The sequence below is a fragment of the Eutrigla gurnardus genome, assembly GCF_963514095.1.
Source record: "Eutrigla gurnardus genome assembly, chromosome: 14".
In the NCBI taxonomy this organism is placed as follows: domain Eukaryota; kingdom Metazoa; phylum Chordata; class Actinopteri; order Perciformes; family Triglidae; genus Eutrigla; species Eutrigla gurnardus.
This window is the reverse complement of record NC_139937.1, coordinates 19,751,306-19,763,895: the sequence shown is the minus strand read 5'-3', so window position 1 is coordinate 19,763,895 and position 12,590 is coordinate 19,751,306. Positions and strand designations below refer to the sequence as shown.

The window sequence follows — 12,590 nt, the reverse complement described above, 5'->3', positions numbered from 1 at the left end:
AGAGAATATTAAGGGAATATTGAGAGAATATTCAGGGAATATTGAGGGAACCGGAGTGACCGACTGACTCTCCGCTATATGTGTGTTTGTGTGGAAGCTGCTCAGCATGTGCATGTTTGGTTTATTCTGAGTGTCATTGCTCTGAGGATCAGAGAGAAATAGATCACAAAGTCTCCAACCTGGAACACAGATGGACATGTTGACCCTAAACACACACACACACACACACACACACACACACACACACACACACACGAGACTCAAACCAAACACACAGCTGACGTTGTGGTTCGTTCCTCCCTGTTTTCAGGAGAAACACTCTTCGGCATGCCTTCCTGTCAGCATGATTCTCCAGCATGGCCCAAACTCCCATAACACCTTCCGCCCTGACCCCACATATCACAAGCGCCCCGGCCCTGGCAACAGTGTTGCCGTGCCAACCCCGCCTTGAGATGCGAGACACCTCTCATCTTGCACACAGATGTTAAGTGTCACTGAAAAGTTAAACGCCTCGGAGAGAACTGAGGTGCTTGAATGTTCTCCCTTCTGGCTCTGACACGATGCAGAAAGCAAGTCATGTAACGGGTCATAATAATAATATAATAATCATAAATCATGGAGCAGGTCATGGTGTCGCTCTTTGGTCGTTCTGCTCCGGTGGACTCGCTGCTCTTCAGCTGATGAAATATTTCAGTAGTAATAACATAATTAAATAGTTCTCCGTCACATTTCAAGGTCTCTGCATCCACTCTGCTGTACAATGGGAAGCACATGCTAACCATTATCAATGAAGTAATGATCTTACACTCAGCCCATATAAGGAGAGAAAGACGGGATCTGTCGTGAGACCAGGTTTTCTCACGACACGGAGCTGCAAAACTGGATCCAAAAGAGTTTGAGCATCTTTTATCTTTTTTTTATCGTTTTTACAAGAACTTTAGATGTAAACATTGTAAACATGAGTTTATGGTCTCAATTTCTAGTTTCAAGTCTTCTTCAATCCAGCATGATGTTCATTTAGTACATTATGGTCCATTTAGAGTCCAACAGACCAGAAAGCAGGGGATGCTTTAGGGGCTTCTGGTATATTCAGAACAACAATGTGTTTGAGCATTACAGCATGTAAACATGTTGTAGTAGAAAGTACAAGTATCCACCTGAAAATGAGCCCGATGCGTCCCCTCTAACACTCTTCCTATAGAGGTAACAACGCTGTGCACTGAGGACATGAGTATAATCATGTAAGAATCCTTTACAACTACTCTTCATTTAGCTGCAGACCCCCTAGAACCACCCTGGGGCCTCCTGAGGGCCCCCAGACCTCTAGTAATAACAGCATCCACTTCCCATTTCTCAATGTCCAACTGCCTTCGTGCCTCTCTTTGTCTTCCCAGAACGTTCAGCGGCTAGGTGGCTCCCAGGTGGCGCAGTCGCTCACCACCCCAGTGGTCTCCGTGGCAACACCCAGTCTCCTAGCGCCCTTCTCCGGAATGCAGACGTCCTACAACACCGGTGAGACAGCGAACGTAGCAAAAACGGGATAATTGAATCTGTCTGTTTTCATCATGAGGGCAGTGAAGGCACCACGTCCACCAGGACAGAAAAAATATCAGACAAGTTCTTTATGTCAAGAAATCAGCCAAGTGCCATGTAGAAAGACTTGAAATCTTCACAGTGTGATGCCACAAACCACTATGAATATTCACTTTGTTCATTGTGTGAGAGCTTCTGGAATGATTCCACTTCAAAGGTCTCCATTAATATGGATTAGCTCTGATTAATATTGATGCAGCAGAAAGTTGTGTTATGTAAAACAACCCCCACCCCCTCCTCTCCACCTCCTTTCTCTTTCTTCTCCCTCCATCCCTTAATCTCAGAGTACCAGCTGACGAGTGCAGATCTCACAGCACTCCAGACGTTCACACCACCAGGGCTGGTGCCTGGCAACATGGCTGCCTGGCAACAGCAACCAGCAGCCTCCCAGCAGCAGCAGCAGCAGCTGAGCTTGGCGTCACTCAGTAACTTGGTGTAAGCTGATTTTCTTCATTCTAACGAACTCTCAAATGAGAGCGATTTCATGACCTTTGACCTTTTCCCCTTAAACGTCCCACCGGTAGAGTTTTGATCAACGCCGTGCAGGTCAGCTGATTTATACACATGAAACTATTGGAGTGTTTGTCATGGAGCTGTAGCATCACCCAGCTGACCCCCCCCCACACACGCACACACTGTTAGTAAGGTTAGGCTGCCTGCTGTGCTTAGTTGGCCAACTAGTAAATAAGGATGTGAAGTCAGTTTTACAACAAACATCCTGTAGGATGCATTCAGGACAACCTCAACTAGTTAGTTGTCTTACGTCACATTCCCAAGACAACACTTAGACCGTTTTAATAGGACTCTGGTGTTGACTGATCTGAGAACGTTGGTGGTCACAGAAGGACGCGTCACAGTAGATCACAGAAGTGGCAGCTCTGGAGATGAAAAAGATACGTTTGTTCCTCAGCAAATCTTTTTTCAGATGTGGTCTGCTTTCATTTGTGTACTCTGAAACCAAACCAGACTTAATAGAAAGAGTGGGACTCGCCAAACAGACTGTGACTTCAGACAAATGAACATTAGATTTAAAAAGCTGTGGAGTCCAGCTGAGACGAGAGCGTTTCCTCGGGATGACGGTCGATGCTGCCATGGTCGTCTCAGCAGCCACCAGGCTGATGACCGCCTTTCTCCAACACCTCAAAATCCAATTGGTGAACTTTGTCTGTTTGCTACACAACAGTTTTGAGTCTGGTTCCAAGTCTTATGTCTTGTTGGTGCAGAATGCATGCTGGGAATCATCCTTGATAACACCTTCATATTCTGGTTGTCTTGGTTACGCTAGAAGTCTGAATCTCTAAACATTCAGTCAATAATCTACAGGAACAAATCCTGAAGAAAGAATCCTGAAAAGGGAATTCTAAAATGGAATCCTGAAAAAGGAACCCTGAAAAGGATATCCTGAAAAATGAATCCTGAAAAGGGAATCCTGAAAAGGGAATCCTGGAAAATGGAATCCTGAAAATGGAATCCTGAAAAAGGAATTCTGAAAATGGAATCCTGAAAAGGAATCCTGAAAAAGACATTCTGAAAATGGAATCCTGAAAATGGAATTCTAAAATGGAATCCTGAAAAAGGAACCCTGAAAAGGATATCCTGAAAAGTGAATCCTGGAAAAAGGAATCCTGATAATGGAATCCTGAAAAGGAATCCTGAAAAGGGAATCCTGGAAAAGGGAATCCTGATAATGGAATCCTGAAAATGGAATCCTGAAAAAGGAATTCTGAAAATGGAATCCTGAAAAGGAATCCTGAAAAAAGAATCCTGAAAAAGGAATGCTAAAAATGGAATTCTGAAAAAGGAATCCTGAAAAAAGAATCCTGAAAATCAAATCCTAAAAAAATAGAATTCTGAAAATGGAATCCTGAAAAAGGAATCCCGAAAATGGAATCCTGAAAATGGAATTCTGAAATAAGAATCCTGAAAATGGAATCCTGATAAAGGAACCATGAAAAGGATATCCTGAAAAAGGAATCCTGAAAATGGAATTCTGAAAAAAGAATCCTGAAAATGGAATCCTGATAAAGGAACCATGAAAAGGATATCCTGAAAAAGGAATCCTGAAAAGGGAATCCTGGAAAAAGGAATCCAGAAAATGGAATCCTGAAAAAAGGAATCCTGAAAATGGAATCCTGAAAATGGAATTCTGAAAAAAGAATCCTGAAAATCTAATCCTGAAAATGGAATTCTTAAAATGGAATCCTGAAAAAAGAATCCTGAAAATGGAATTCTTAAAATGGAATCCTGAAAAAGGAATCCTGAAAAGGATATCCTGAAAAATGAATCCTGAAAAGGGAATCCTGGAAAAAGGAATCCTGAAAATGGAATCCTGAAAATGGAATCCTGAAAAAAGGAATCCTGAAAATGGAATTCTGAAAAAAGAATCCTGAAAATCTAATCCTGAAAATGGAATTCTTAAAATGGAATCCTGAAAAAGGAATCCTGAAAAATGAATCCTGAAAATGGAATTCTTAAAATGGAATCCTGAAAAAGGACGTGAACTTCACACCAAAAATCTTGTCCTGTTAGTTTTGCTGCTTTGATCAACGCAACGTTTCTCTTTCATTAGGATTCTCGTTTTTGACTCTTTTTTTTTCTTCATTTAGATAAACAACATTTGATGGCAGATACATTCAAATGTTTTTTTAGTTCTATCATTGTTTTTGTGATAAATGTCCTTCAGCCAAAGAGGTGTTTCCATTATTTTGTCTACTCTGTTAGCACATTACAGTTAGGTAGGAAATGTTTCCCAACATCTTAAAGCTAATCATAGCCATGTGTTTTTAGCAGTTCAGCCGTTTAGCTGTTAGCGCGAGGAGTTTGTGTGATGCTAAGCTAACCTGTGGATGGGGGAGCGGCTTGTAACTGCCTCTTGTTTTGTCCTCCCTCCCCCCTTTTCTCCACAGCATGTGGGGTGCAGAAAAACAGAATGCAGAGATGGTTAACTGCATCTCCAATTTTGCTGCTAACCTGAGGTGAATGACATGATAGCACCTGTTGCTACGCAGCTGTTTTTATTGTGCTGCTCACAGGCTCAGTTACAGGAGCAACTCTTTTCTTTTCATGTGTGTTGAATGTGATGTTGTCGCTTTGATGCGTCTGTACTTCAGTTCAGCCGAGGCTCCAGATCAGTTGTCTTCAGGCCACCTGGAGCTGAGATGTGACGCTCTTTGCTGTCATAAACAGAGAGGAAGACGCTGCAGTGTGACAGCCGCGGTGCGTCGGAGTCTCTGGCTGCTTCTTTGAGCACCAAACGCTGACTCAGAACACCGCTGTGCACCGCCACATGCTAACGGCATTAGATATAACTTTTCAGACAAAGACTTCAAGTCCTCAGACACGGCAGCACGACGATAAAGAATCTGAAAGCTGAGCTGTCAAAGTCAGTTATTAATCTGCTAATAGTCTGGAGATCTTCTTGGCACACTGAAGCATTTCACATCGGACAGAGCAACCTCAGAGACTTTACAGCAGAAACGTCTTTAAAAGGAGACACTGGAAATAATGTGAGCTTGTTTCTCCGTCTGACAAGCTACAAAAATGATAGCTTGTTTGTTATCGTAAACAACAGCGGCGAGTTGAGTTTATTTAGTTTTGAACGACTCGTTCAGCGAACAGATCAGTGAAACCACTCAGGGACTCTGAAGACCATCACTTGTTTCCCTGATGAGGATCGTAGAATAAAAAATGTCTCTCATCGAGGTTCTGGGTGGACCCTTTAGACCATAAAAGGTTCTACAGACAACCTCTTATCTGGCATTCTGGTGGACCATTTAGACAATAAAAGGTTCTACAGACAACAAGCTGAGGAAGCTGATATGGTTCTAGCTAACACCTTGATATCTGAGTGTGGACTCTCACTGTTAAGGTGAATGGCGTCTTGGCTGTGAGCCTCGCCGTCGCTGTCGTCTACACTTTAATTCACTGCAGCGCCCCAAGGAAATTAATCCTGTCAGCTCCCGTCCCCCCTTTAATCGTAACTCTTCCACTATTTCACCTCGTTTCCGTCGTCAGGCTCTGGTAATTTGGCGAACACCTGTTGACTCCAGTCTTCCTCTCGCTCCCCAGTCTAAATGTCAACGTCACGGCTGCCACTAAAGCACCTCCCTGCAGAGCCGCGCTCTCAGCTCGTTTCCTGTTTATATATCCAATCTCTCTGGGCGCCGTTTGTTGTCTGTTGTCTCACTGAGTCGACACTTTAACAGGAAATAAACTAAACAACTTATTTGTCTGCTGTGGAGCAGACACAGTGGATGAAGTGTTTGAACGACGGGCTGAAGTTTCTGCTGAGTGCTCTTTCATTTGGTCTCTCAGCTGTTGTTTAAGAGGAACACGTGCACACATCGCTAAACTGTCAGCAGGGAGTAATGCAACGTTATCAGAGGGAGTTCAGTCCAACCTCCATATTAGAAAACCAACAGCAGCTTCATTAGGTGTCCTGGAAGACAACATCATGTCTGTACAATCACTATAAGATGGTTAAAAATAGCAACAAATCAGACTTTACATGCAGTTTAGGATTAAAAATATCTGCTGATCAAAACGGTTTTATTATCTGGCATCAATATGTTTTATGTCTGGGTTTCATAGGATCCTAATAGTCTGGGTTTATTAGGATCCTGGTACCTGGTCCTCTTCCTGTCAGACTCAGCTCTGGGTTTAATTCCTTAACCGGAGGACAAAGTGTGAAAACTAAATGATTCATATCTTTCCCATAATGTCCATTGGTGATAACACTATTGGAGAACATATGGTAACATCCTTTAATGAGCTCTGAGGGTTCTGATTGGCTGAGTGGCATCCGCCCCCCTGCTGGTGAAGCTCTTAGTAAACCTGCTTGTGTCTTCTGTCCTCCTGCGTCCACAGTTTGGCCTCTCAGTCCATCTTTGGCAGGGAGGAGGGTCTCTGCTGGTACTGTATCTCTACACTTCAGCCTCAGCTCTGCTCTCCCAAAATGTCTGCTGTAGCGAGGAATCCGATCAATGATCAGAGAGATCAATGATCGACGAGATCAATGATTAGTAGCAGGTTGCAAAGAGAGAAAATCTCATAAAGACGGAACAGAACTGAGTACAACAAAGATGTTGTCAGGATGTTTCCACTAGGAACTAAACGTAGATAAACTAAATGACGGAGGAATTTTAAGGACATATTTGTCATCTCAGCTAGTAGAAGAGAATCTGATAGTTGGATGAGACGCTGCAGAGTTTTAACTTTGTGTAACATTTGAGTTTCTCCTTAAATATTCAAAGACACAGATCCAACTAATTACAGTCTTAAGTGCAAACTTGTCATCAGTCACATTCAGTAAGAAGCTGTTCGTTAAGACACGAGTAGAAACGAGTCAATCTGTGACCGTCAGAGTTCTCATGCAGCTTTGTTGGTCCTCAGGGAAGCAGTGCATTTTGGGAAACCTGGCTGTATCTCCTCACACTGTGTCTGCTTGTGGCTGTGCTCCATATGTTGTTGGCTCGGTGGTAGCCTGCTGCTCTCGCCTTCATCACTGTCACCGGCCCGCTGACTCTGCCGTTCTCTCGCCGTAGCAACCCCGCCCCCGGGGCTCTGCCTCCCTCGGGGCTCCGCCTCCCCCGGGGCTCCGCCTCCCCTGGGGCTCCGCCATCCATCTACCTGAGCCACGGCGCAGGTTTGATGAAGTGGGCACGGCGGCAGACAGAGGGAGCCTCTGTCTGCCGCCGCTGCCGAGGGATTTCTGTGTCTGTGTGTCACCGTGGTTTCATCATCAGTGTTGGGTTGGATGCAACCTCAGGGAGGAGGTGGAGGAGGAGGAGGAGGAGGAGGAGGAGGAGGGAGGAGGATGGAGAAGGAGGAGGAGGATGGATGAACGAGGAGAAGGAGGGAGAAGGAAGAGGAGGGTGGAGGGAGGAGGAAGAGGAGGGTGGAGGGAGGAGGAAAGGGAAGAGGAGGGAGGAGGAGAAGGAAGAGGAGGGAGGCGGGAGGAGGAGAAGGAAGAGGATGAGAAGGAGGGTGGAGGGAGGAGCAGGAGAACTTGTTATTATGATAAACATTCCTCAGACTCGAAAGCAGCAGAATTCCTCTTCCTGTGAACGTGAACAGAGCCGTGACGATGTTTGAGCTGCATGGCTTTTCTACTCCAGATGTGGTCCTGTTTGTTGCTGCATGTGAAATCCACAAGGGTCTACATGATCCTGGTTTATGGCATCACTACAGTCTCCTAGGTGGACCTTAAGGCCTTTACACACCAGATCATGTGACTTTTAGCACCAACCAATCACGTTGACCAGCGTTGTGCTTCTATTTCTCTATTTCTAAAACTACAATACACTTTATGACTCGAGACCAGCTCCACCAAGTTCCTTACAATAAAAGACATACAAGCACCGCTTTGTGTTTGTAGGTCACGACCCCGGTGTGTAGAGACCTCCATCCAAAGTTCACTTTATGTGTATCTGATTGTGGTGACCAGCGCTGGATGGTCACTCTCATGTAATGTTGAAGATCGTGTTGACTCGTCTCACTCTTGTCGTTTTCTGTCCATCTCTTTCTTGTCTTCTTCCTGTCTCTGTCTCCGCCCCCCCTCCAGGCCGGTGGGTCACATACCTCAGGGTGCCGCACTGACAGTCGACACAAACCCCAACGTCAACATAAAGTCCGAACCTGTCTCGCCGAACCGGGACCGCAGCACCCCCAGCTCCACCTGCGGCGCTGTGGGAAGCGGAGCAGGCCAGATCCAAGTCCAAGGACAAGGTCTGGTGTCGGTCGCCTACCCAGGAGCCCTGCGTCTGGACGCGGGAGGTCAAGGCCGCTCGCCAGTCGACAGCCTCAGCAGCAACGGCAGCTCGTACGAGGGCAGCGACCGGGACGACGGTGCCCAGGCACGAGGCGGGGCCCCGGACTTCCTCCACCAGGCCGGGGGCCAACAGCCAACCATGGTCCTCCTGAGGTCCTCATCGGCCGAGCCCCAGGATCAGGACGGGACCAACGTCAAGCGAATGAGACTGGACACCTGGGTGACATGAAGGGAAGACGGGGACGGACGGACTGATGGACATGTGTGCTCGTGGCTTGTGTACATGCCCCTGGTGTCCTAGTACACACACACACACACACACACACACACACGCACTTATACCTGCCATCGACCCAGTCACCCACTGACCTCACACACAACATAAGCATGCTAACACAGCGTAGCGTATGGACACACATTTGAACTGTAATGTACTTACACAGACTCACTCTCACACACACACACACACACACACACACACACACAAGCCCAGAGGGATTGAGCCACCAAACCCAGATTATTAGTCCAAACTGTTTATCCAGCTGTGTTTGAATAGAATGAGTATGTTGGCTAGTAAAATCTTCAGTTTGGCCACTTGGACTATTCCAGCCGACATGTTGACAGCAGAGCAGACAGACAGCTCCCAGCATGCCATGCGTTAGCGTCTGTGTTGCTGTCTCTCTCTTTAAACCTGGAGTTTGTCATCCTGTCTCGACTGTTGAGCTTTAGTTTGGATTCGTCTCCGTTTTCAATATGAAGACACTAAAAGACAAACTGTCCTCCCCCTGGGGGGCCGAGCCGGGGGCCACGTCAATGGGCCGCTGTGTGGGACTGACACCCCCCCCCCCCCCACCAGAACCATGCAGACTAGCAGCAGAACCAAGGTCGTGACCTGCTTCTCTTTGAATCAGGGACGAGTTGCAGCAGGTTCACCCACATCACTGCATCAGCTATAGACACTGACGTGTGTGTGTGTGTGTGTGTGTGTGTGTGTGTGTGTGTGTGTGTGTGTGTGTGTGTGTGTGTGTGTGTGTGTGTGTGTGTGTGTGTGTGTGTGTGTGTGTGTGTGTGTGTGTGTGTGTGTGTGTGTGTGTGTGTGTTACCTCAAGTGGTCGTTTTTTAAACAGTGATTTGGCCAAACGTTGGTTCTCAGCTTCATCCTGGAACAAACACCTGCGATGCAGCTGATTCTTTTTATGTTTGGCCCAGACAGCTGATGTTTCGGGCGGCCGTGTATATAAGCAATCTGTAACCTCTGTGGCTTTTGTGTGAACGACGAGGTGTTTTCAAGGTCGAAATATATAAACTTCTATATTTTAACAGATTGAGGGGGCGGTCAGGGCAGCTCTGCATCAGGAACAAACGGATACACTATATCCCTGAATGAGGCGAGAACAAAGCAAACACGTTGATTCTCAGAGGATCTCTTTGTTGTTATTTATGCACTTTTATATCTATATATCTATAAAGTGTAATATGTGGACGAGAGGCAGAAAGGGAAGATGTAGCCGTGGTGACTTGGACTGTTTTCAGTCACTGATGGAGTGTACTTTACCTAAACACACACACACACACACACACACCTAAACACACCTGATGTCCGGCTGCTGAATATTCAGCAGATACAAATCAATGTTTGCACTTTTTATTCAGTCATCCAACTTGTGTTATTTATTAGTGAACATCCAATCAGAGCTCCCTCTGTGGGTTGGTTGGACCAATCACAAGGATCACAGACCAGTGAATTATGAGACGATATTATAGGAAAAAAACAACATAGAAAACTTCAAAACATTTTTTTTTATTTCATTTTAAAAAGATTAATAATAACCGAAATATTTGACACATTTGATGATCATTTTCTCTATGAATTGTTTATCAGCACCGATTTTAAATGATCCATGATGGAGTTTTAAGTAACTTATTAATTAGTTTGGTAGTTTCATCCTTAATAGGCTCATAATGCAACGTACTATAATCATTTTACAAACTTATTTCATCATTCTGTCCCTTTTTATGCTCTAAATTCCCCTCAACATCACAGTATTGAGTATTAATGACACATACAGACATATCAGTGAAAGTCTAACACAAGCCCCTTTTAGACAGATGACATAATGGCGGAAAGGCGAGTCAAAATATGCCGCGAACCGGAGCGTTTGGATGGAGCTTTGTTTGTCTGCGTTTAGATAGAACACCGGCGTTGCGGGACGTCACATGAACTTGGCGGACGTATTCAATGAGTGTCGGAAATCTGATTAGCTAGATGCATCAAAACAAACATATTTCCACGACTCTTCAACCGCAAGATAAGTTGCTGTGCATCATAAACATGTCGATGCTGTAACGGCGGTGTCCTATGAGGAAATATCTTGTATCTAACTTCTTCGGATCTACGCTTTGAGCTCGTTAAATCCGACGGCGGCGTGTCGCCCTGGTAACGCGTCTTCACTACGTCACGTCTTTTCCGCTTCGAAGCATTCAGATAGAATGCCGTATCGCCTCGCTCTGTGACGACCTCCGTTGCCGTCTCAGAGGAGTAATATTCTGTTGTCCCCGCGACAAAAAGGCGGTCTAAAAGGGGCTCGAGAGACGAGGATCCTGTTGAAGCCACGTTTCTACAGCTAAATGTCCTCTTGGCTCCGTCGGCTGGACTTTTAGAGATCCAAGATCAGAGACCACTATAGTCAGACATGGCCAAGGTCAGAGAGACGGCGAAGGTCAGTGACCACCAAGGTCGTCATACGGAGGATGCCATTTTTGTACAAAGTGACGAAGGGTGAATTTACAGTTTAGTGGATTTTTAAAACTTAGTGGTCAAGTTTCTCACCTCGTCCGTCGCTGGTTAAACGCTTCGGAGGCGGAGTTCGGCTTCCTGTTGTTAAGCAGGACGTTTCACAGCAAGTCTTAATGACCGGCGCGTCCTCATAGTGGTCACCTCCTTCAGACCCGTCCCTCGCTCTGTTTTTGATATCAAACACACACACTCTTCACGTCACACACACTCTTTACTCCGTCCAGACAGACCCCCCCCCCCTCCTAGCTCCCAGCCTCATCATACACTACTCCCATCATCCTCCCTCCCTCCCATCTTTACGTTTGCGTTCTTTAGATCAACTCTAGGGGGCGCTGTAATCACTAAAGAGAGACAATCGTGCTGAGAAGTAGTTTAAGAACTTACATGCCCCTGAAATAACTGACGTGCTCCTGTATAATGATGTTTAGAAGTCTCGCTCACTTTCCAGTGTTAAGTTGTGCTGGTGACGGTCTGTTTTTAATTGTTCTCTGAGATTTGATATTATTATTATTATTATTATTATTATTATTATCATCATTCATGACCACAGTTCCCACTGATGGCAGCTGTAATGGTGGTATAGAAATCTGCGTTTGGTTTTTTTTTTTTGTGTAGGTTAGGCATCTTGTTTTACTTGGATTTCATTTTATGACAAAATATTCTATAAATATATATTTTTGTTTTCTTTTTTGGGGTATTTTTTTTTCTTCCAAAAAAAAGGGTGTTACTAATGTTGCACGATTTTTATGACATGAAACAAGCAACACAAGTGTAGTGATATTAGTAGACGTGTGGACGGAGACGGCGACCAGCTCGACCAGACACAACGATGTCAATGCATGAGCGAAGAGTGAGTCATGTTATAGGAAGTACTATGTAATATCAACACAAATATACATTACACAGAAATACGTTTGAAAAAAAGACAAAAGTTTAAAATAAATTATAGCTAATATATTGTGTTCGGCTAGTCTGCTTTTTGTTGTAAAGATTTTTTTTTGGAGAATGATATACAATTTGTGTATATTTTCATAAATAAAGTATGCACTGATATGTTATTACAAATTCTATACTGCTTTTACAAAATAATTGTTTGTTATTGTACCAAAGTATCATTGGTCCCCTCTTACCGCCTCCCTTTTTGCGTATGTTTTACCGTATTTTATATATTAAATAGACAAGTTGACCTACAGAGACGTTTGCCTGAGTCTTCTTTTGCTGTTCTGTGTGACGACAGTGCCATGTTGTCACCACTAGATGACACTCTGAAGCTTCTAGATTACATTTACATTGAGGGCATTTAGAGCAGACGCTTTTGTCCAAAGCAACTTAGAATAAGTACATTTGTTGAAAGAAAGAAACCACAACATATTGGCGATAAAGTGGAAGCAGAAAAGTAGAAACAAGAGGTACAATCTGAACTCTGTACAT

At 44.7% G+C, this 12,590-nt stretch overlaps 1 protein-coding gene across 10 annotated transcripts in view; it reads left to right on the top strand.

Moving 5' to 3' along the window:
- mef2d (myocyte enhancer factor 2d) overlaps positions 1-12,351 on the top strand; it is a 51,141-nt gene extending 38,790 nt beyond the window's left edge. For 7 of the 10 annotated variants that reach the window (XM_084026667.1, XM_084026665.1, XM_084026661.1 and 4 more), the window contains 4 exons: positions 1,395-1,512; positions 1,878-2,028; positions 4,500-4,568; positions 8,156-12,351. In XM_084026667.1, coding sequence (XP_083882793.1) covers positions 1,395-1,512; positions 1,878-2,028; positions 4,500-4,568; positions 8,156-8,591 — 774 coding nt within the window. In that variant the 3' untranslated portion in view covers positions 8,592-12,351. The remainder of the gene's footprint in view (positions 1-1,394; positions 1,513-1,877; positions 2,029-4,499; positions 4,569-8,155) is intronic. The other 3 variants (XM_084026669.1, XM_084026662.1, XM_084026670.1) reach the window with 1 other exon arrangement.
- Positions 12,352-12,590: the final 239 nt, after the last annotated feature.